Source organism: Rhinolophus sinicus, chromosome 8 (genome assembly GCF_057876585.1).
Source record: "Rhinolophus sinicus isolate RSI-liver-muscle chromosome 8, RSI-T2T, whole genome shotgun sequence".
Lineage (NCBI taxonomy): Eukaryota > Metazoa > Chordata > Mammalia > Chiroptera > Rhinolophidae > Rhinolophus > Rhinolophus sinicus.
The window spans coordinates 51,890,791-51,915,407 of NC_142508.1; the positions used below are offsets into that span (position 1 = coordinate 51,890,791).

At 53.8% G+C, this 24,617-nt stretch overlaps 1 protein-coding gene across 2 annotated transcripts in view; it reads left to right on the plus strand.

The window, feature by feature from the left end:
* The first annotated feature begins 872 nt into the window (after positions 1–872).
* Positions 873–24,617, plus strand: part of CLMB (calcimembrin) — a 31,504-nt gene continuing 7,759 nt past the window's right edge. The window contains exons 1-2 of one of the 2 annotated variants that reach the window (XR_016022024.1): positions 873–1,120; positions 12,646–12,691. Coding sequence is in view for 1 of the 2 variants with exons in the window: in XM_088800205.1 (XP_088656331.1) it covers positions 12,664–12,691 (28 nt within the window). In the remaining variant the exon portion in view is untranslated. The remainder of the gene's footprint in view (positions 1,121–12,645; positions 12,692–24,617) is intronic. The other variant, XM_088800205.1, reaches the window with a different exon arrangement.

Sequence of the window (24,617 nt, forward strand, 5' to 3'; positions counted from 1 at the left end):
TTCTCCAGAAGGACGCAGAACACCTGGTGTGGAGACCTGGTGCTTGTAAGATGGAGCTGGTACAACAGGCTTGTGACAATGACAGGAAAAACACGTGGTAGGGGATCGCTTTTGTTCCTCCAGGCAAGCTGGATACTGCCTGCAGAGGCCGCCTCACAGTGGGAGCCGCCTCCTAAGAAACCCATATGCATAAAAGGCCCTGCACTCACACCAAGGGGACGGGGGAATTGCTCCCCGCTAGGACGTATCAAAACCCTGAAGCCTGTCCAAAGGTCAAGAAACAAGTCCTAACACCCCCATTTGGCCTGCACCCCCATGTTCCCCTCACAGAAGTGGGGTGTGAAAGCACGTGTAGAGAGCGGAAGGGCAAGACCCTAACACAGGGAAGCCGCATTTTGATCACGAGGACCATCTGAAGCCCCACAGCACTAGCAACAAGATGGGGAAGGGGCGCACTGCTTGTGTGACCCCAAGGCCCAATGTAGGGGTGTGGGGCTGGTGATGGCGAGATGGGGGACGTATTGCCTCCCTTCTATGCAGCCAGGCAGTGGGGCGCACTCAAGCATGGATGGTCCTTATTTTCATCACCCAGGGCTGCGATGCACAGCTTCAGGGAGCTTGGCACCCAGGCTCGGGGATGGGCGCGCGGTGCAGAGCCCCCCGCCGCCCTGGACCGCGGCCCAAACTTTCCCCAGGTTCCTCCCGGGCCGGGGAAGAGGAAACTGAGGTGGTCAAGGGAAGGCCGGTGGCGCGGGCCCCGGGCGCGCCCTGGGCACTCTCCCCAGAAAGGCGGCAGGAGGGCCCTGCTCCGCCCCCGCACCGCCCCGGCTCCCGGCGGGTGCGATCCGGCGCCTGCGGGCAGGGCGGGGCTGTAGTCAGCACCGCCCCGAGGGGCCGGGGCCGGGGCAGCGGGAGGCGTGCGCGCGCGGCGGTGGCACGGTGCGCCGGCCGGGGCGGAGCGGCCCCAGCGCACTGCCCGGCCCGGGCCATGACCCCCGCTGCTCTCTCTTGCAGGCTCGTCGCCGCGGCCCCCAGAGTCCGGCTGCCGCCGCCACCACCTACGCCCGGGAGGGCCCTGTGCGCCCTGGGCGCGGCTCCGCAGTGAGCCCACCAGGAAGCGGTGAGTGTCCCCCGCCACGCGCCCCCGGGTGCCTGGACCGCGATGCCCAACCCACCCCACTCCACCCCTTCCACAAGAAGGTGCTCTTCCCGAGAGCCGCAGCCCGGCTCAGCGGCGTCCACGCCCCGCAAGCTCCAGCGGCGGGAGGGGCGCGCTCCGGGGAGGGGAGGGGGACTCAGGGGCGGTAGGGGTCCCTCACGGGCCCGGGCGTCCCCCCAACTTCTCGCGGACTTTTCTACGGAGACCCAGGTTTGGGGAAAGTTGGGCCCTCTCTGGCCATGTTGTAACTTGCACCCGGCGGGTAGGGGTGTGTCCCTGCGCATGGGACCTCTGGCCCCCCACTCTCCACCTGATACCCTGCGCTGTCACGAGTTCCTTTGGAAGGGAGCAGACCGCCATTCTTCAAAGCTGGAAAGGAGCCCGGCCGGGGTGGGGGCAGGAGGCAACGAGAGGAACCATTTCCCCTCTATCGAGTATTTAAAAATATATTATTTATGAACCGCCTCACTTAGGGGCCCCCTTCGCTCCCAGGGCATCAAAGCAGGTTTGCAACCGCAAAAGGGCGATCAGTGTGAACGCACGCGCGACTTCTCCTGGCCCGCTGAGCTCAGCAGAACTGAGGGGAGGCGTTCTTTACAAAGAGGGGGACCCACAGCTCCACTGGGCCGCGTGGTGGTCGGGGTACCCGGCAGTAGTGCCTTCTCTCAGACGGCCCCTGGCCGTTAGGCTTGATAGAATGGAGAGAAAAGTGTGCAGGCCGAGCACCCCTGAATCACTGAGGGAGAGGGAGGAAAAGGGGTTGAAAGGCAGCCAGGAGAAGACGCTTAGAAGGTAGTGCAAATCGCTTCTCGGCCTTTTGGCTAAGATCAAGTGTAGAAGGTAGTACAGCCTTTGTGGAACAAACATCCCATTTTACGAATCAGGAGACTGAGGCTCAAAGGCACTCCTGGATTGTCAGGTTCTGGGGTTTCCTGTCCAGCTCACAGAAGTCCTGGGGAAGCCCCTGTTTGGGGCTGGATTAACTCTAGAAAGCACCCTCTAACCTGTGCAGGCCACACCTGCCTTGGGTTCTGTGTCCCCACCCCTAGGCACTCCTTCTTCTGGATGGGAGGGAGGCCGTGTATTTAAGGAAAGACTTAATCCCTCTGCCAGCTCCAAGGAGGATGAAAACTCTGCCTCCTAATCTCCTATCCCTGGAAGCCCTTCCCTTGCTGGTGGGGTCCCTGAGCCCCAGGTTTAGCTCACGTCTGGAGACTTCAAACGGAAACTCCCCTCAGTGGACACGAGAACGATGATATTTAATGTTTAATGTTTCGTGTGCCAGACCCTGCACTACGTGCTGGTGCCAATCACCCACATTTTCTCTTTGCATCCTCTGACCCAGTACTGTTATATTCCCATTTTACAGATGAGGACACAGAGGCTTGTAAAGGTAAAATGACCTAAGGTCACGGGCACAGTGGCAAGTCCAGGCCTTAAACCCCTAGTCCTCACAGTGAATTCCCATTGAATATAGCAGAGGCTAGGCCAGGCCCCTGAGACCACCAAGTACAACCTGCCCCTCGCCCCCATTAAAAGATTTTTAAGATAATATGCACACAGTAATATGTACACATCAGGGAACCCCAAAATCAAGGAACCCTTGATTCCCCTTGAGCCAGTGGGGCGCGTTCTGTGTCTTCCACAGGCACTGCCACATTGAAGTTACTTTTTATCTGGTGCAAAGAACACAGTAGTTTACTTTCATCTTTGCAGGGCATGAGCTGGCAAGCACTCACTGCTGTGGGCTGGTAGTTTGTAACTCCTATCTTCAAGGCTGCGGTAAAAACAATTACATGCTTTTACATTAAGCCCGTGGTTAATTAACCATTAACTTGACTTCTAATAGCATACCTTTATTTTTAAATGACCATTTCTATGGACAGGTACCTTGGAAAGGTGCACAAAGCGTAAGCATTGAGCTTGATCATACGGGAGGCCGAGAGGAGCAGTGGGCAAGTAGTTTGCTCCAAGTCACCTGGCCAATCAATGGGAGGCCAAGGCTGGACCCCAGGCGGCCCAGAGCCCTGCCTGGTGACAGAGAAGCAGGTGGGGATTTCAGTGGGCACCCTGCTCCTACCCCATCCCCATCTTTTTTCACTTGCTGTTGGTGAGTCCCGGTGGGTCCTGCCGCTGTCCTGTCTCCCAAGAGGAGCTCACAGCCTCCTGCAGGTCTGTAGGCTCAAGCCAGGAAGATGCCCCTGTCTGCCCTCTGTGTACCAGGATGGGAGACATGTTAACGCTTGTAGCATCTGTTTCCAGCACAGTCCCTTTGGCTGGAATTGCAGGAATTCTAATCCTGTGGCAAGAAGAAAATGCCTTTTCTAAAGAAGGAAGAAAACCAAGATTTGCCGTGTGCCTCCTGGGAGCCCGGCATGGTCAGCCCCTGAGTACCTTCTTCCCTGTGTTTGCAGGAGGGAAATAGGCTCTGAGAGAGAGACAGCTTGCCCAGACTGCCCCAGCAGGGAGTGCAACCCCATTCCATCTAGTTTGGTGGGTCCACCCGCCTAGTCAAACTGTCAAATTCCTCAGCTGTGATTCTTCACTCCCGCCCCATCCTTGGTCCTCAAATGAGGTCTTTGTTAAGGAAGTAAGGTGAGGTGCCATGGTGAGTCATGACCTCCAAGGGGTTGTTTTGATTTCATCTGGGAGGTGGCTGTAAAGAGACCAAGATCAGACTCCTAGCCTGACCCTGCCTTTCACTTTCCCTCTCGGGGCCTCCATGACCTCGTCTGGGAACCCCAGGTATTAGAAGTAAGACAACCTCTGCGTCGGGTTGCCAGATTTAGCAAATAAAAACACAGAACGCTCAGATAAATTTGCATTGCAGATAAAGGATGACTAATTTTCAGTATGAGTATGTCCCATGCAATAATTGGGCATCCTGTGTTTTATCTGGCAGCCTTTTACCTACAGCCACTTCGAGCTCTAGATTTGTGATTCACTCCGGAAAGGTTTATGTCACGCTCTGGAGACCAACACTTATGATCCACAAAAGGAGTAACTGAAGGGAACCAGCAGACCTTGCACCAGAATTCTGAAAGAAGGGTCCCCCCAGCCAGTGAGTGGTTTTTGTGTCTCTCGCAGGCACTGATACATCTTAATTACTTTTTACTTTGTGCAGAAAACATGAGTTTACTTTTCTTGCATTGAAAACCTTCCAGCGGTGAGCTGGCAAGCACTCACTGCTGTGGGCGAGTAGTTTACGACTCCTATCTTCAAGGCTGCTGTGGAAACGGTAACAGACAACTCGGCCAAGTGTGTCCTTTCCCCTGGAGATGTTCATGGTTTTAGAGAGGGCTGTGTAGTGTGCAAAGCAACAGATACCCATCTGTCTCACCACTGCTCAGAGGAGGCGTGCAGCACCCCTGCAGAAGGAAGGAAGTTTTTATCATGGTCCTTTTCTGTCACCAGAGAGGATCTTGGTGGCCCTTTGGCGGTAGAGACATTTTTATGCCCGGGTGCAAGAAAGAACCTGTTCTCCTCCAAGCTGTTGTGCAAATAATTAACAATCTGATATTTTGAAGGGAACACAAACAGAGCCCAACTCAATATGAAAGGGAGGTTTTTCACACTCCTGCAAATGTGTGAAAGAGAGAGGAATTTATACCTAAACTAACAGTGCTCACGGACCTGACTGTGCTCCTACCATCTTGCCAAGCGAAGGGGCCGCCTCCCATTCGATCTTTATTTTCTAATTACAAAACTGGGTGTCTTTGTAACAACTTCAAGCAGTGCAGAACCTCGGGGGGCGTGGAGAACTCCGACGTGTGCAGTGAGAACGGCTGGGCTTTGAGGCTCAGCCTCCCAGAGCTGTGGCTTACTCGCACGTGACCCCTCCGAGCTCCATTCCCTCATCTGTACAAGGGGACTCCAGTGACGTTTCTCTCTGAGGGTGTTGTTAGGGTTCAGTGGAGTCATGTCGATAAGGAACTCGGCCCAGGACTTGGCTTCTTGAAAGCATTCGCTTGGTATCTGTCAGCTGTTGAAGGGAAGAGGAGCCCCACTCTTCACAGTTGGGTGTCAGCCTGGCTTCCATCCAGAAAGATGGAGAATCAAGCTTTCACCTCTTCTTTCCAAACATCACAGCCTATTTCTGGGGGGGGGGGTCCTCTCCCGTAAACACAGCTGGGAGCTGGCCCTCTGCCTGGCAGCCCCGATCACAAAGGAAGGGGAGTGAATGAGGCCTGTCCACGCTCCCAAGTAAATCGCCCCTGGGGGCGCTTCCTCCCAATACCCCAGGCCACACGACAGATCAGATCAGGGACCACATTGCGAGGGTGCCCCTGGCAGATCTTCTGATGCAGTGCCCTCACAGGAGTATTCGGTAGTGATATTACCGCAGTGACCGTGACAACAATGATGATAGGATGAGTGTCACGGGCCCTGTCCCAAAAGCTGGCGGTAGGATGTCTGCTCCACAGGTGAGAACACTGAGCCTGGGGGGCAGAACTTCAGCACCTCAGACACAGAGAGGGAAATGACTTACCTAAGGTCACACAGCTCCTGCATATTTCTGGTTCTTCCTTCCTTCTCTCAGCCACTCCTCAGACCACTGCCTTAGTTTTGTCCTTGTGAGGAGGAGCAGCCCAGTGACAGCATTATAGTAACATTTTTTGCGATAAGAAAAGTTGGTTTGCCGTCAACTCTCCATTTGGGAATTTCAGAAACTGAAATAGACATGTCTATGCTACACATAGATATGACCCCTTAATGGGACATTTGCCTGACCCTAGTACCGCTTCTTGTCCCCCAGTGTCCCCTGAATCCAGGCTGGGGCCATTCCTGGGTCCTCATCTTCTTGTTTGGTTTTCTTCCTCCCTCCTTCCTTCCCTCCCTTCTTCCCTCTTATCTTTCTTCCCTTCCTTCCCTGAGTGTTTTGAGATAGGTATTTTTAAAGTTACAAGACAGCTTTGGGGAACAAAACCTGTCAATTGAGCACAGCCTTTCTGGGAGGTGGTGGTCCTGGCACAGCATAACACAGAGCCTTCCCTGGGCCAGAGCCCTGGTCCTTGGAACACACCTCCAACCATATTGGAGAGGTTCTAGGAAAACTGGATCTGATGTATAAAACCACACCCTGTGCGTGATTGCTGGGAGGCTGTGGTGTTGGGCACAGAGGAGAGGTGATCTATTGAGTTGCTCTGTCTCTGTCTGCTTCTCTTTCCTTCGTCTGCTTCTCCTGAAATAGGCTGAAGCTGACTTACAGAAAAGTTGCAAGAACATGGAGCGTTCCTGTACATCCCTCACCAGATACAATCATTTAGCTTCATCGGCTTTCTCTGTACATACGTGAACATGTTATGATTTTCTGGCTGAACTACTTGAAAATTAAGTTGCAGAAATGATGACCTTGACCCCAAATACTTCAGTGTGCGTTTCCTAAAAGTAAGGACCCTCTTACAGAACACGGTACAGTGATCAAAATCAGAAAACGGAACACTGGCCTCATCCTGTCATCTGGTAGACAGTTGTCTTTCCTTTGACTGTTTTATTATTTTTCAAACACACAAGTATGTAATGAACTCCCATCTCCCAGCTTCCACAGCAGACAGCAGCCACCTGCCCTCATTGTATATCTGCCCTGCGCCAGCCCCACTGTTGTTGGTTTTTTTCTGGAGTAGTTTACAGCGAAGTCCTGACCTCGCTTCATCTGTGAGGACTTCAGCATAAATTGTTATTCAGACCCTGGGATCGGATGTGTTATAAAATCTCTTGGGTGGACTGTGACCAAACTTAACAAGGAAGAGAAGAGAAGAGACTATAAAATTGGAGTGTGCTGTGCACAACATGTGTGTAGGGCTGTGTGGGGGCGGAGCCCCAGAGAGTAGTTTCCAGGCTCTCGGCCTCACATAGACAGGTGCTGGCTCAGGTAGTAAATGGCCATCAACTGTGATTGGATGGCCATCAGCTGTGGCTAGTTGGCCGTCAGCTGTAACCAGTGAGCCATTGGCCACAATATAACTGCTGTGGCTAAGGAAGGGAGAGAAGGAGAGAAGAAGGATGGGGCTAGCAAGAAGATGGCGGCTGGGCTGGCAAGCGTGGATGGCGGTTTGCGGACAGTGTGTATCCAGCCTCCAGTGAGAGTATAGTGCCGCCAGAGAGAATATAGTGGTATGACTCCCCTACCTATGGCTCCGTGGGTGTTCCTTTTTGGCCTCACCATATCCTGCGTTCTTGTATGGGGAGCGGGACCAGAGACCCTGCAGGCCTCCCCGCACGACAAATGGCGCAGCGAGCAGGGTCTCCCGCATGACACATGGCGCAGCGAGCAGGGTATGGTGCCGGCCAAAGCTCCCCGAAGGGCGGTGGAGCAGTTTGTGCGTATGAACACTCAGTCTCAGGAAGACCAGGAGGAGCAGCTGCCGGAGAGCTGGACCCCCGTGGAGGGGTGGGAGGACGTGGACGGTTCTCCCACCAGCACAGGAAAAGCCATGCAGCTGCTGCAGAGATGGAGCCCCGTGGAGAGGTGGAAAGATGTGGACGGTTCCCCAACCAGTACAGGCCGGAGAAAGCGAAGGTCGTTGCAGCCCTGTGGGCCGGGGAAGTTCCTGCTCAGGCAGCCTGGATGCAGGACTTATAGTCCCAGGAGGTAACGCTTGCTGAGTCCTCCGTGGGAGATAAGGGTGAGGTCAAGGTCGTCCCTCACCCCCAGGACAGTCCTGGTGAATGACTATGGACTATGGGGAATTGCCTTCCATCCCTAATTTAATGGACCGCTTGACTGTTTGTTTGGGAACTGTTGTTAGTGGAACTGGGGGATATTTGCTTTTGTCTCTTGACTGGCCGCCATTGAGAATATGTAAGCACCTTGATTGTGAGTCGCTGTTGTTCCAGCAGGGTACCCTGAGAGGCACAGAGAGAGTGGCAGTGCGCTGAGAGGTCTGGCTGAGCCCTGAAGATACCCTGGCTGTGCCCAGGAAGTCGGGCTGTTCCCAGAGAGAGTAGTAGAGCCCTGAAGGTACCCTGGCTGTGCCCAGGAAGTCGGGCTGTTCCCAGAGAGAGTGGCGGTGCCCTGAGAGCCCTGGCTGTGTCCAGGAAGTGTGGCTGTGCCCACAGAGAGTGGTGGTGCCCTGAGAAGCCCTGGCTGTGTCCAGGAAGTGTGGCTGTTCCCAGAGAAAGTGGCAGTGCCCTGAGAAATCCTAGCTGTGCCCGGGGAAACTAGTGGTACCCTAAGAAGTCCAGGAAGTCTGGCTGTGCCCAGGAGTACTGGTGGTGCCCTGAGAAACCCTGGCTGTGTCCGGGAAGACAGGTGGTACCCTAAGAAGTCCAGGAAGTCTGGCAGTGCCCAGGAGTACTGGTGGTGCCCTGAGAAACCCTGGCTGTGCCCGGGGAAACTAGTGGTACCCTAAGAAGTCCAGGAAGTCTGGCTGTGCCCAGGAGTACTGGTGGTGCCCTGAGAAACCCTGGCTGTGTCCGGGAAGACAGGTGGTACCCTAAGAAGTCCAGGAAGTCTGGCAGTGCCCAGGAGTACTGGTGGTGCCCTGAGAAACCCTGGCTGTGTCCGGGAAGACAGGTGGTACCCTAAGAAGTCCAGGAAGTCTGGCCGTGCCCAGAAGCACTGGTGGTGCCCTGAGAAACCCTGGCTGTGCCCAGAGAGCCTGGCTGTGTCCAGGATATTGCATTCACCCCCAGGCTCCTCGCACAGGTCCCCTCGCGGAAGACGCTTGTCGCGTAGATTGTGAGGCGAGAGCCTGTAGGGGTGGAGTGTGGGGGCGGAGCCCCAGAGAGTAGTTTCCAGGCTCTCGGCCTCACATAGACAGGTGCTGGCTCAGGTAGTAAATGGCCATCAACTGTGATTGGATGGCCATCAGCTGTGGCTAGTTGGCCGTCAGCTGTAACCAGTGAGCCATTGGCCACAATATAACTGCTGTGGCTAAGGAAGGGAGAGAAGGAGAGAAGAAGGATGGGGCTAGCAAGAAGATGGCGGCTGGGCTGGCAAGCGTGGATGGCGGTTTGCGGACAGTGTGTATCCAGCCTCCAGTGAGAGTATAGTGCCGCCAGAGAGAATATAGTGGTATGACTCCCCTACCTATGGCTCCGTGGGTGTTCCTTTTTGGCCTCACCATATCCTGCGTTCTTGTATGGGGAGCGGGACCAGAGACCCTGCAGGCCTCCCCGCACGACAAATGGCGCAGCGAGCAGGGTCTCCCGCATGACAGGCTGTGATGTGAAGTGTCTTTGTTACAGTAGCCATGGGGGGTGGGGTCCTGTGTTTGTTGATGATCAGGGCTACGGGGTCCCATGGGGCTGGAGACCCAGCCTGGAGAGGGTTGGGGAGAGAGACAGATGTAAAGTTAAGTGCCGCCACCCACGCAAAAGCTCTGTGTTGGAAAGCATGGGCTCTTGAGTCCAAAGTGTTAGGTTTGAATCCTGACCCTGCCACTTGCTGCCCATATGATCTGTGCAAGTTAACTAAACTCTCTGTACCTCAGTTTCCTCATCTGTGAAGTGAGTATGGGAATGGTCTCAACCTCACTGGGCTGTTGTGAGGACTAACTGATCGTGAATCTCTGTCAAGGGGTTCTGCCCCATGCTGGACACACAGTGAATGACCAAAAAGGCGTCCGCTGTTCCCCTAGGCCTGGTCTTGGGCTCTCTTTTTCTCCAGCCCCAGCCCCTCCTCTTCACCTGAAGAAGGATACACTCTCCTTAACACCTCATTCTGCACATTAGACTCTCTTGGGGAGCTTTTAAAAATCCCAGTGCCAGGCCACACCCCAGGCCAATTACCCTGGAATTTCTGGGGTGGGACCCAGGCATTGGTATTTTATAAAAGTATCCAGGCAATTCTGTTGTGCTGGGAAGATGCAGTGCTGAGCGCTTCTCCATCGGTAATGAGCATCCCCTGGGTCTTGTTGAAATGTAGCTCCTGATCCTATAGGTGGGGTGGGGCCTGAGAGCCTGCACTTCTCACAAGCTCCCTGCTGGTCCTGACCACAGTCCGAGGAGCAAAGCCCTGGGGCAAAGGCTCCGCTGGAGACCCCTACCTCCCTTCCCTCTGTCGCAGTCCTAAAGAATAGCAGCTGATACTTCTTTCTTTGATTTCTGCTGTGTGCCCAGCACAGAGTGAAGCCCTTTTACAGCTATCACCTCCCGACATTCAGTCCTTGCGGCTACTTGATGAGGCTGTGAATGCATTGTCCCCACTTTAAAGGGGATGAAAGTGACGTCTAGGATGGCTAAGGAATCTGCCTACAGCCACGTGGCCGAGCCAGGCTCTGGTCCTAGCTTGGACAGCTACTGCTCCAGGGCCGGCTCCTATGTGGGAACACTTCCTTTTATATTAGGTTGGTGCAAAAGTCATTGAAGTTTTTGCAATTATTTTTAACTGTTTAAACCGCAATGACTTTTGCACCAACCTAATACAGAGCTGTCCTGAGTCTGTTCCCATGAGTGTCTGTCTGTTTCTCTCTCCTGTCCTCTCTCAGTATCTTCCTCTTTCTCACTTGCTTATGGTCTCTTCCCCACTTTCTCCCCTCTTCCTCAGTTCCCCCCCACCCGCAATCTATCTCCTAGTGCACGTCTCCAGTCCACCTCCTACCCACCCCACATATCCAACCTAACTAAAATTAAAGCCTTTATCCTGGCCCCTCCTCCAAACGGGCCCCTCCTGGGGTCCCACCATTTCCCAAGCCTGTGTGTCACCTGGACTTCAGCTGCTTCTCCCTCCCACTGCCCCACCATCTTTGAAGTTCATGCTCCACCATTTCTGGCCCAGAGTAGAGCTTCTCTGACGTTAACGAGTTCACAGATCCCAGGGAGCCTTGTTGAAATACTGATTCTGGCTCAGTGTGTCTGGGTGGGTCTGAGATGCTGGCGTTGCTAACAAGCTCCTGGGGTGGCTGAGGTTATTGGTCCAGCAGCACAGCCCGTGTGGCGAAGACCTGGGGGACCCTGCTGTTTCCTAGCTGGCCCCCAGCCTGCACAGCCTTCTAGAGTGCAGACTTGTTGCTCGGTGCCCTCGGAACAACCTGGAACCCTGAAGCCCCCAAGATCTAGCTTGTCTTTTCCTCGCCAAGGCCTATTCCTGCCACAACCTCCCACCCTCTGGTTCCTCCCAGGGACCATGCCCTTCTTGTCCTCTGGATGTTTGCACATTCTATTCCTGGGGCCTGAAAGGCTGTTCCCTGCTTGGCTCGTTCCTGCCTATCTTTAGGGACATGGTCCCCAGACCTCCCAGGTAGGGCAGGAGCCCTCCTCTGACCTCCTGGCCTCACACTGCTTCCCCTGGGCTCATATGCCTCTGTCAGGGCCGGTTGGCTTGTCTGTCTCCCCCACTAGTCTCAACAACCTAGATTCAGGTGTGGCACCCCATTTAGCCTTGTATCTACCTGTGTGGGGTCCTTTTTGACATCAGATGCCAGGCTGAGGAATGTATGGGGAATGTGGATGGGGTGGGGAGGTTGGGAGGTCTGATCCCAGGGAATGAGGGAGTCAGGAAGGGTGGGGAGCATCCAAGAATGGTTGGCAAAGCCAGAGTTGCCCATCAACGTCACCTGCCTTAGATCCCAGCCTCCACGTAGGAGAAGCAGACCGTGCATTTCAGAGGGCAGGGCTGGGGCACTCTCATAGCCCCCTTCCACCTCTCTCCCCTCATCAGTACAGCACACAGGAGGCTCCCTGCAGATGAGGGGTTGAGCTCCCCTCCATCAGCCTCTCAAAGACTCAGGGAGCCCTCCAAAGTGGACACAAGAGCCTGCCCTTCCCAGGAAGACCTGCAGAGCCTCAAAAGCCCTTGTGGGGTGGGCCCCAGCTGTGGGTCAGGTGAATCCCCTGTTCAAATCCCAGCGCCGCTCATAGTAAGCTGACTGGCCTCAGACAGGCGATGCCACCTCTGTGAGCCTTGATTTCCACATCTGTAAAATGGGGACAGTAATAGCACCCCACAGGGTTGTTGCTGAGGATAGAGTGTCAAGAGCATGCTGATGCTCAAGCACCATCAACTGCTGCCTCTATTTTATTCCTTGATTACTCAGAACGCTAAGGATGCATCCCATTGCAGGAAGATCATGGGAACACTGGCTGAGACCATTTTAACGCCTACAGACTGGGGACTCTGCACCCCTTTTACCTTAATCTGTTAGATCTCCAAAGAATCAGCACTTTAAAAAAAAAACGAGCACCCTCCCCCCCGCAGCCTGGCCTGAGGGTCTTCACATTGTGAAGTCAGCCACTGGCCCCTAAAAGGAAAGGCCAAATGGTGTGGGTTCCGCTTCGTCAGCCCCCGACCACGCCCTCACCTTCACTTTACCCGTCGACCGCAGCCGGCCTCCAGTATATTTAGCTTTGAGGCGCCTGAAAGTTTTTTCCGCCAGCACAGACTCAGCTTTGAGCAAATGCAGCCCAGATGTAGTCAGCAGGCACCGGGACCTGGAGACCGTGGTTTCTCTCCCCACTGCTTCCTGTTGTGCACCCATCAGGGCCCGGGGGTGGGGGCCTGGCCACACGTGGCCAATACAAACAAGCCTCTCCTCTCTCCACAGGCCCACAGAGGCGCCAACATGGGGCTTAAGCTGTCCTGTCTGAAAGGTAAGGCGGGTGGCTCTTCCCCACTAGCTCTTAGGTGGGGGGAGGGGAGGGGAGGGGGGAAGGAATGAGGCTGGAGAGGGTGTGAGCATAGACCCTGAGACCCTAGTGTTGCTACCCTGGAGGGGGGGGGCGCTCCCCGACTTAAGGCAGCAGCTGTACACAGTAGGTGCCTATAAATGCTTGCTCTGACTCTGAGGGCCCCTCCAGGCTTCCCTGTTCACTGGAAGCTTGATGTGGGAAAGTCACAGCGTCCCTTGGGTCTCAGTTTCCCCCTCGGAGGCATTAATCCTGGGCAGCGGAGAGTAAGGGAGTAAGAGGTCCACACGTAGGTGCCAGGCACGCTCGGTGTGTTTGCTCTCCTCCCCGCCTGTTATCGCCAAGATAGGAGGTCCGGCCTGCCGGGGCCTAGGGAAGGCGGGCTGGGAGAGGAGAAAGGCCAGAGGGAGAATGTTCTAGAAGGACACAGAGTCACTGAGAGCTGTTGGGGGTGTTGGCAGAGTCAGCCCACATCTCTGTCCTGTGCTCTTGACCTTTCTATCTAGCATCTGGATCACCCAGACCAATATGGCCTATACAGAGGCCTCCCCTCAAGGCCCATTGTTTCATGACAAATCCTCCCACCCCACATCTCCCCACCCTGAAATCTGGGAGTCGCCCTGGATGGCCCCTCGCCCTCATGCAGCATGCCCACCAGCCCTGACTCTCCTCCTGGATGTCTGAGGCCTGCTCCTGGCTCCATCCCCCCACCACAGGAAGTCAGGAGGCATGGGAAGGTCAGGCCAGGATGAAGGACCATCGTTCAGGTCCCACAGCTGAGATGAATGAACTCCAGGAGAGCATCTGATTGGTCCAGCTCAGGGCTTATGCCTGCCCCTCACTGGAGCGTGTAGCATCTTGGTGGACTGCTCCTCTAAGACTGCATACAAATGAGGAGCAGTGGTTTTGCTGGAGAAAATCAGGATGTTGTTAGCCAGGTGGGGATGGGATGCTGGAGAGACATAGACAACCTACATCCCTCTAGAGGCAGGTCCCTCTGAAGCTCCAGGCTGAGCCCACCAAGGAATTAAGGGAAGTGTTGAGTAACCACCCATGGTAGGTGGAGGTCCAGCGGTTGGGTCCAAAGACCAGACCTTAGAGCCCTAGAACTCTCTTCCCTAGACTTCCCTGTGAGTCTGTCTCCCCGGTGCCCTGCACAGAGTAGGTGGTCAGGACAAGCTTTTTGTTTTGCTTTTTATTGTGGTAAAATACACAAAACATAAAATTTACCATTTGAACTATCTCTAAATGTACAGTTCTGTGGGATTAAGTACACTCACATTGTTGTGCAACCATCACCACCATCCATCTCCAGAGCTTTTTCATCTTCCCAAACTGAAACTGTCCCCATGAAACACTAACTCCCTAGTCCCCTCCACCCTGCCCCTGGCAGCCGCCATTCTACTTTCTGTCTCTATGGATGTGACTACTCTAGAGAACCTTCCATAAGTGAAATCGGCCAGTATTTGCCTTTTTGTGACCGGCTTATTTCACTCAGTAAAATGTCTTCAAGGTCCATCCATGTTGTAGCACGAGTCAGTGCTTCATTCCTCTTTAAAGCTGAATAATATTCCATTGTGTGTGTAGAACACATTTTGTTTATTCATCCGTCTGTCAGTGGACATTTGGGTTGCTTTCGCACTTTGGCTGTTGTATCAAGACATCTTTGAGAGATAAACCCAAGCCCCTGGAGAGACCTCTAGGACCACTTATCTTCCATCCCAAAGCTGGGTGCTCAACCTGGGGAGAGACCCAGGAAATGCAGATGCTGAAAGTCCCTGGGAGTTTACCCACACACACACACACACCCCACCCAGGACTGAAAGCCCGGGCAGCAGGCTGAGTGCTCCTAGGGCTGGGAGCTTCTAAAAGGGCCTCCTTCCAGGCTGGGACCTGGAGGAGCTAAGTGCTGCAATGGGAGCCTGCAGTTCCAAACAGGTTTGCTCATGCATTTTTCATTGCTAGCTCTCTGGGACTGGCCCACCGGCCCTGGGCTACCAGACCTCTGCTCTCCCCCAGCCCGCCCCCCCAGCTTTGGCCAACACGGGCTTCGGTGTGACTCGGGGGCTGGGGGCAGGGCACAGAACCCTTCTCTCTGTGCTAAACCAAGACAACCCAGGCCCGCCAGTCGTGATGTCCCAACACCCCAGACCTTCCTCCTCTGCAGACCCTTATTTTCAGTTTTCCTGTATGGGATATGTCACAGTCACGGAAACCTCAGCGTGCTGGATACCTTGTAGCCTATAACCCTCAGTTGTCCACGCGTCTTCTCTTTCCTGGCTGCCAGCAGGTATGGTTTTCCCTGGTCGTCGGTGTTGGCACCTGTGGTTCTGTGCACTCTTTTATTTCTGTTTTAGTTCATGTTTGGGTTGTGAATGCTGTCTTTCTTGCGGCGGTATCATTTTCACAGTTCTTTAATACCTGTATCAGGTTCTGTCAAGAGTTGGTCTTTGGATTTCTAACTTGTTGCTTTTGTAGATAATGCCATTTTGAACATCTTTGCTTTCTGGTTTTGTAAATTATTAGTATTTCTTTGGGATGAATTCCAGCAATCAAAATCCAGGTCAAGTAATTAGAATATAAATGGTGGGTTCTTATTGGAGGCTTAGCCTGGACAAGTCCCTGTTCTCTGTGTTATATGCAGATGACCCATCCATCCCTCCTCCCACCACCCACCACAAAGTGGGTACTATTGTGATTCCCGATTTCCAGATAAGGAAGCTGAGGCACAGAGAGGCAGTGCATTTTGCCTGGGGCCACACAGCTGGTTCCCATGTGGAATTTGAACCCAGGCAGGCTGGTCCCAGAAGTTTGGCTTCAGCCACCACCTGTGCAGCCTCTTTATAGGAAAACATTTTAATTCGACATTTAAAGTCGCCACTGTAGAAATTTTATCCATTTGAGCTTGTTAAATCTTCACATTAACCCTATGAGATGGTGTCTTAGTGTCCTGGGGCCACTGTAACAAATGACCACAAACTGAGGGGAGTGTGAAACAACAGAAATGTATTCAGTTACACTCTTGGTGGCCAGAAGTCCTAAGTCAAGGTGTCACAAGTCCATGCTTCCTCTAAAAGCACTTGGGGAGGTGACTTCCTGCCTCTTCCAGCTCCTGGTGGGTCCAGGTGTCCCTGGGCTTGTGGCTGCATCACCCCAGTCTCTGCCCCATCTTCACATGGCCTCCTCCCTGGGTCTCTGTGTCCTTCCTCTTATAGAGACACCAATCTTTGGACTTAGAACCAGTCTTAGCTCCAAGGCGATCTCATCGCAAGATTCCTTAACTAATTACATCTGCAAAGACCTTTCTTCTAAATAAGGTCACGTTCTGAGATTCTGAATGGCCGTGAATTTTGAATTTGGGGGGATCTCTATTCAACTCACTACAGGTCACTTCACCTCTGAGCCTTCTGCGTGTGGGAAGGCACGTGCTTTTCCTGGCTGGCAATACAGACTCAGCCCAAGGTGGCAGATCACTAGAGAGTGACGGTGGAGCGAGGACGACAGCTAGGCTGAAACCCTCTTGTTTCTGCTTCCAAAGGGGACAGCCGTGTGCTTTAAGTGGGGTCCTTCTGCTCATGGGCCTGGCCATAGCGGCTGTGACGTGTGGGAATGTCCCACTGTCCAAGAATGCCCCCCTCATGCCCTGTTGTGCACACGCTGGTGCGTGCTAGGTGGCTGTCCCTGTGGACCTGGCGCTGCTCCCTAAGTGTGTGTCCTCAGTTCGCTCATTGTATCCTTTCTACAGCTGGATGGCATAGGTAACTCTACAGACGGGGAGACTGAGGCACAGGGTGCTCTCCATGGCTCAAGGTTACATGACTGTTCAAGAGGGGCTTGTCTCAGCAGATGGCAGGGAGAGGTGGTGGTTTCCCTGGTTCCTGTGCCCGTTCTCTCATGGTCGGCAGTGGGGTGGCACTGCCCATGACACAGCACAGTGGGGCTGCATAGGTCTCAGTGGGCTCCCCGGACTTACACCCTGTGAGCCTCACCTGGAAAGTAATGAGACGTGCGAATTCTCAGGACCCCCCTGGGTTTACTGAGTCAGAAGCTCGGGGGGTTGTGAACAAACCCTAGGGGGATTCTGGCACCTGCTCAAGTTTGAGAGCCACTGGTGAAGTGGCTCTGGAGTCAGAGAGATCCGAGTTCAAGTCCCACTCTGCCCCTGACTAAATGCAACCTTGTGCAAATCACTTCACATGTCTGAGCCTCAGTTTCCCCATCTGCAAAATGGAGTGATGAATGGGAACATCTCCTGAGTCAGGTTTTGAGGAATATCTAAGATGAGCACTAAAGCCCATGTCCAATGAACAGGGTTTCCTGTCCACCTCCACCCTCTGTACCTTTCCACTCTGGTGGCAGCTCCAGCTGTGTGGGGACCTTCCCAGGGGAAAATTAAACTGGAGGTGCAGGATTCCCACTGGTGCTCCCTCGGGGACTTGGTGTGGTCTCTGGGTCTCTCTGGAGGGTATCAGCTCCTGAGACGGGGCTGGCCCCAGCCGAATGGCCTTCTGGGCAGCCTGGGGCCAGGCGGGAAAGGGCCAGGAGATGGAGACTTTGTCCTGGATTGGTGGTGGGTTCATTTGTTTAATAGACTACTTTTTTAGAACAGTTTTAGATTTATAGAAAAATTGCAAAGACAGTACAGAGCTCCCATAAACCCACCAGCCACTTTCCCCTATAGATAACATCGTATATTAATATGGTACATTCATTACAATTACTGAATTGATTCAGGTACGTTACTTTAACCCAAGTCCATACGCTATTCAGATTTCCTCAGTTTTTAACTAGTGTTCTTGTTCTGTCCCAGGATCCTACCTTGAGTTTCGTCATCGTGTCTCCTTAGGCTCCTCTGGGCCGTGACGGTTTCTCGGAAGTTCCTTGTCTTTGTGATATATTTTGACACCATTTTGAGGAGCGTGGTCAGGTGTTTTGCAGGGTGGGCATTTGGCTGAGTACAGGACGATGGTGATGATGGGAACTGAGAATGACACATACAGCCGCTCCTCCAGGCCACTGGGATCTCTGACTACCCAGGCCTGTTCTCACAGCTTTCTTCCCAGGGGCTCAGAGTCTCTCTTCCACTTGGCCTGTGACCCAGGCGGGAGGCAGGTGGGGGCTGGCAGTTATGTTGCCCATTTTTCTAATTGGTGTTGGAGGCCCAAGTCTAGCCCCAAGTCACACTGAAAGAGTCACACGGTACTGCCCCATTCTAATGTGAACACTTAGTTCCAGCTGTCCCTTAGCTGCCGTCCAGAGTTGGTCCAGATTGTTCATGGCACAAATGTTGATTGCGTCCCCACTAACTACTGCGTGCTGGGAACGGAAGCCAGCCTGGCCCACCCTGGGTAGGGATGGTGTCACTGAATAAGCAACCAAGCCTGAAAGAGCTGGCCTGGGAAAGCGTGGGGAAGCGGATGGTGTTCCTGGCAGCAGCGGGAAGTGCAGCAGGAGCGGTGTGTGTGTGTGTGTGTGTGTGTGTGTGTGTGTGTGTGTGTGTGTGTGTGTGTGGATTTGAAAGGATAGCAGGTGGGTGAGGAGAGACCTGCAGCAGGGAGTGGGCAGGGAGTTGGGATTTAATGGGGATGGGGAGCTCCATGAAAAGGGAGGGGATGAAAGGCATTCATTTGACTGATACATTGTGAGTCGTTTTCAGAGCGAGTGGAGGTTTGATATGTTGAAGGGAAGGTCACGTGGTGGGATCCACCGTAAATAGAAAATGGCCAAGGTCAGTGTCTTAATATATTGAGCTTTAGTGTTTCCTCTTGTGAAATAGGCTGCAGTTTCCTGTCCGTGGGGACCCTGGGGGAGGTCACTAACTTCTCTGTCTGGTCCCGCCACTGCCAGGGGGCTCTGTCTACTATGCCTGCCCTGCACCCACTAGAATAGAGCCTGACACACAGTAGGTATTCCCTTCCCCTGGGGACAGAGCCCAGACCAGAGCTGTATTCTGGTGTAACTTTTCATTTGTTTGGCAAACAGTTATTGAGCACCTGCTGTATGCCAGGTACTGTACCAGGCCCAGGGACACGGCAGGGAACATCACAGAGCTCCATGGCAAACACAGAAATGAATGTGTGAACACCTAACCCAGTCTGGTAGATTTTCCGGTGAGAGCTGTGAAGGGCATTAAACAAAGTTGTGCAATAGAGGGACATGAGGTGGGCAAGGTCCTCTATCGTGGAGCCAGCTACGTGGAAGCAGGGAACAGTGTGCCAGGCAGAGGGAACAGCAGATGCAAAGACCCTGAGGCAGGAACAAGGTTGGTGAGCTGATGAGCATTGAGGAGGCAAGTGTGGCAGGAATGGGGAAGCCGAGCAGGAGGAGCTGAGGTTAGAGCCGTGGGAGCCGAGGTGTGGTATCAAGAATTTCTTTTCAGAATAGCAGGAAGTACCACAATCACTGCAGACCAAGGGCCTCCACCTCTGTTGCACATCAGGATTCCATGGGAGGCTTTCAGAAAAGGGCAGGTCTGGCCCACTCCCCAGGGTAGGGATGCGCTTGGCATATTTAAGAAGCTTTATGCAGCCTGGGGTGAGAACCACTGTCCAGGTCCAGTGTCCTTGCTTTTCAGATGGGCCTGGGATGTGCACTGACTGCTCAAGGCAAGTTAACTTGGCTGGGAACCCAGATATCCAGGGCTCTTTCTGGAACCTTCTGAACAAATCTCTGCTTAGGGGACAGGGGCTGTGAGGAGACCCCCAGCCCACTCAGAGTGGGAGGTAATCCAAACCTTTCTTAAATGCCAAAGGAAAGGGTGCTTAATTTGCCTCTCTCCCCAGTAGGCAGCCTCCTGGCTCACAGAAGAGGCTTACTTAGCCTCTGTCTTTTTATGCTAAACCTCCAGCACCTGCTCTGCCCCAAGGAGGAGGGAGGGCCTTGCGTGTGGAAGTCAAATGTCACAGCAGGTGGGAGGAGATGTATTCCCTGACCATGCCTGGGTTAGAACCAGTCCTAGCATGCCGCAGTAAGTACTCAGGTGAGAGTTCCCATTAACGTTCACCTTCCCCTTACCCTCCAGTTCCATGGAGTCAGGAATCATAGCTGCCCTGCTCATCCCTGAAGCCTGTACCCAGCTCTGGGTCAGCACACGGTAGGGACGCAATCAGTGTTTGCGGAATGAACAATCTCTTGACTTTATCTCAGGGTGGAGACTCTCCCAGGGCCTGTCTCTAGCTGGCTGGGGGCAGCTGTGCCATCACTCCTTCAGCCCAGGAGGGAGGTCCATGCTCACCAGCCAGGTGTCTCCGCTGTCCTCCCATATTGAGGAGAGTTGCATGTCATCCCCAGTGGACAGATGAGGAAACGGAGACATCAGGTGGCAAAACTCCCTGCCCAAGGTCACACCGCTAGCATGTGGCCAAGCTGGGGCCCAGAGGACCTTGGGAACGTGACTGGGCACCAGACACATGCCCCATTCCCATCCCTTCCTCTTGCCTGGCAGGTTCCTCCGAACCTGGCATGGATAAGGTGCTCTGGAAGTGTTTGTGGAATGAATGAAGGATGAAGAGTCAGCTTCTGGGGAGGGGGAGGAAGGAGGAGCAGGGCCATGGGGGGTGGGCGGAACGGAGGGGAGGTGAAGTGGGGGGAGGCAGGTGATGGGACTTACTGTGTGGTTCTCGCTGCCCACGGTGGGGCCCCTCGGCTTTGTGTTGCTGAGGACTCCCGAGTGAGAGCCATGCTAACCAATAATTAGCTGCCGGAACATGGCTGGGAGGCTAAGCAGCCTGCTTCTCCTGGGCCCAAGGAATTGCCTTTCTCCCTCGTTGGGGTGTGAAGGCTCCCTCCAAGGAGCCTTCAGAAGCCAGAGTAGGAGTGCAGAGGCCGGGGTAGAGGTGCAGAGGCCGGGGTCGGGGTGCAGAGGTAACTCTGAGCATGGCAGCGCTGTACCCTTGTCTATCTCTGATCTTCCCCCTCCCCCATCCTTCTGCCTCCTGGCTTGCAAGCCTCTTGGTGCCCGAGACTGACAGGCGCGAAGCTAAGGGACTGGTCCCACAGGTCCAAATCCCATGTGACATGGCTGAGGGTCTTCAACTCCCTGAATGGGTGCTTCTTGTTTTTAACTATAAAACGGACATAGTTATACCCTGCCTGGGGCAGGGCAGTTGTTGGGATGGAAGAAGATACATCAGGAGCTGAGAACGGGGCCTGGGATGTGGTGGGGATGTGAACATCGCCACTGGAGCTCCTGTAGTTCCTATGATGTGCCCGTATTATTTCCGCCCTTTTGAAGTGTTTTTGACATTTTGTTTATGGCTATGGGCCAGGCCCTCCATGGCCAAAGCAGTATGATCCTGGTACCTACCCTGAGAGGTCACTAACTTGGCCAGGAGTCCAGCACACAAACTGATAACTGTCCTGGGCCAGTCCCAGGTGGCAGGACAGACATGGCCTCACTGCCTGCTACCTAGGGTGGCTGGGCTTCCAAGCGTTGCAGTTAGGCCACCACGGGTTCTCTGGAGCCAGGATTGGCCCTACAGTTATCCCAGTTCAAGAGGGACAGGCCTTCTTCCCACCCATCTATTGGACATAGGGGAAAGGCTGTCCCCAGAGGGAGCATAACCTTGGGCAGGGCTGAGACTAGGGGGAGAACCCTAGCACTGGAGTCTCCTTGACTTATTGCCTCTTTAATAGCAGTGATAACAGTCCTAATGACATGGCCCTGCTAAGCCCCTGCTATTGGCTGGGCTGCCCCAAACACTTCAATTTAACGTCACACGTCCTTATGAGAGCCTTGCAGGTTACAGTGATGATCTAGGGTGAAAGTTAGAATGTTCCGGCAAGGGGCCAACCGAGTGTCGCCCCCATAATAGGCCTTCTGAGCCCTAGATCCCTAAGGAAACAGGCTCAAAGGGGGGAAGAAACTCACTCAGTCCACACAGCTGGTGAAGGCAGACTGAGGATACCAACTGCTCTGGCTCAGGCCATCCGGCAGCCCCTTCCCATAGCTCCAGCCATGCAGGTGTGCAGTGGGGCCTCTTGGGGACAGAGAAAACAACAGCTCTTGGGCCCCACGCTGAAATGCTGAGCTCTTGTTGAGATCAGCAACTGCTATGACTGGTTACCCATCCCCCCAACCAGTGGAGTTGTCAGATTTAGGAGGAAAAAACCATAACACAGGATGCCCAGTGACATTTGAATTTCAGATAAATAAGGAATAATTGTCTAGTATAAGCATGTCCCAAATATTGCACGGGACATACTTTTTAGTATACTAACAATAAAAAAAAATTGTCCTGGACTTTATCTGGCCACCCCATCCCCCAAGACACACCCCACAGTGTCCAGAGACATTTTTTTATTGTCACAACTGGAAAGTGCTACAGCATCTAGAGGCCAGGGGTGTTTCTAAACACCCTACAATGCGCAGTACAGCCCCACCACAAGGATCTAGCCCCAAACGTCCACAGTGAGGAACCCTGAGCTACATACATCAAGCATTTCCCACAGGCCAGGTGGGTGCCAAGTACTTTGCTTATGTTCTTTGACTTCTGTTCTCACAGTTATCCTCTTGTGTCCATTTTAGAGATGAGTAGACTGGGGCCAGGAGGAGGACCACTTGCCCAAGGTTACACTGCTGTCGTAGCCGAGCTCACCACACTGTACCTCCACCCTCCGTGGCTGAGATCCCCAAGGAGCCTCCCCAGAGGGGCTGATGCAGGGAGGAGTAGGGACAGTCTGCCAGAACTGGGCGAGGGCTGGTGGGGGAGAGGGACTGTCAGAGTCCCTGCTCGGAGGCAGGAAGGCAGGTGCTGGACAGTCAGGGGAGGGGGCACATCCCCCACTTGCTGTGCGGGAGCGTCTCTCTGGCTCCTCCTCCCAGGTTCTCCAGCAGCTCATCCCTGATGCAAGCCGGAGCTTTTTCCTTAATTAAAAAGAGATTTAAAACAGCCATTGCCATCTCCATTGGGCCTGCTGCCTCGAGAAGGTAAAACCACCGAGCTGCCCTAGGCTCATCCATAATAATGCAAGGCTTTCCCCTTAATTGGAATTAAAAAAAAAAAAGATTAAGTGCATCTGAAGCCCTCAGAGGCCTTTGTTGGTTTGTTTTTTAAAGTCCTGCACTAAATCCAGATGCCCAGTCATCTCTGAGGAATTAATGCCAGCCTCTGTGCCCGTGTCCCTGCCCCAGGGCCTTGGTGTATGCTGTGGCTGACCCGAGTACCCTCTGCTCCATCCCTCCTGCTGCTCTCGGACTGGCCCCCTCTGGGAGGCCTTTTCTGATTCCCACTACTCCTGCCATCATCTGCTCCTTGCTCCTCCTATCACTGACCCAGGCTCTGGGAGGTATTTATTTGCATCCTGGCCCCAGGAAGGCCAGACTTAGCATCAAATCCTGTGTGACCCTGGGCAAGGCCCCTGACTCCTCTGTGTCTCATGGAAGGATGATTTTTCACACTGTTAGCCTCCTTATGAGAAAGAGTGATGAATTCCCAGCCCCTGGCTTCCTGAAAGTACCATTCTCATAGCTCAGTAGCGTGGGCCCCTCCCCACAGTGGCTTGGACCACAGGGGACCCTCCCTGTTTTTTTCTAGCCGACCCTGAAATCTTCAGGGTCCCAATTCTGCTGCTGGAGCCTGGAAGTAGAAGGCAGCGAAGTGTGGGGGAGGAGGAAGAACAAGTTGAGACGATTTTGTTCTCTGCTGTGTCCCCAGCACCTGGAACAGTGCCTAGCACATAGGTGCATAAGAAGTGCCTTTTGAGCACCTTCCCTGGGCCTGGCTCTGTGCTGGGGGATTTATACCTGTGCTGCAAGGGAAGGGAGCAGCAGACTCACTCTGCAGGTGAGAAAGCTGGGGCCAAGTGAGGCAAAGTCACAGCCAGGAAGTGGGAGAACTGAAAATTGGACTCAATTTTTCTTTCTTCCTGAGCCTGTGGCCATTCTAATCCAATAAGGAAAACTGTCTGGAGTGTTAAGTTGGAACCAAGAATATTTTGTCAGTCACTCCACAAACTGCATTTAGCTCCCATTCCAATTCTGGGACTGTAAGGGTGGGACAAGGCCCCCACCTACTGAACTCAGGTAGTGGATGGCACCCAGGAGGTGCCCAGCATTGGCAGAATCAATAAATAAGTGCTAAGATTGGAATCTCATGCTGCTATTAACAGCTTATGGTTATTGAGCGTGCGCTGCAAGGCCAGTTCTGTGGTTTTCTTACCTGCAAAATGCACATAATGATGGCGCCCACCTTGGCAGGAATGAGGACCTCAGCATGGTTCTTAATCCCCTCAGCACCCACTGAAGGTGCAGAGTGTTATTCACCCCTATTCTGCAGGTGAGAAAAGGAGGTCCAAAGAGTTGGAGCCACTGCCCAGGTAGCTTGAAGCTCAGGTGTATGTCCTGGCTTCCTGCTGCATTGTGGGTCAAGCAGGGTCACTGTGTGTGATGGTGTTTTGGGGGAGAGTGGATGCCATCCTAGGGACGCGGTTCCAGGCCAGGTCCCAGAGGTGGCACCAGGGTGCCAGCTTGAGTGCCATTTTTAAAAGAACCAGCAGAGGGCGCCCTGGAACTGTGCTGTCTGCCAGAGGGAAGCACCTGCTCTTGGCTCCAGCCGCTCTGGCCTTTGGGTGATGGCCTGGGGGTTGCTGAGAGCTGGCATAGGGAGTGGGGACCTGTCCTCAGGGACGTGGGGCATCCTGAACAGAGGCTTGTGTGGCTTAGGGCTTCTGAAGGATGAAAAAGGGTGGCTGATTCCAGAAGGGGTGAGGTAGGCATGTGGTCCTGGAGCTACCTGGCCTCTGCTTATTTTGGGGCCTCCCTTTTCCAAACCTTGGTTTTCTCATCTGCAGAATGGCCGTGATCCTAGTATTCAGCTTGAGGGTGGCATGAGGATTAATGCAGGAGTGAAAATGGCAGGCTCAGCCCAGACACAGGGATGCTTGAGAAGGG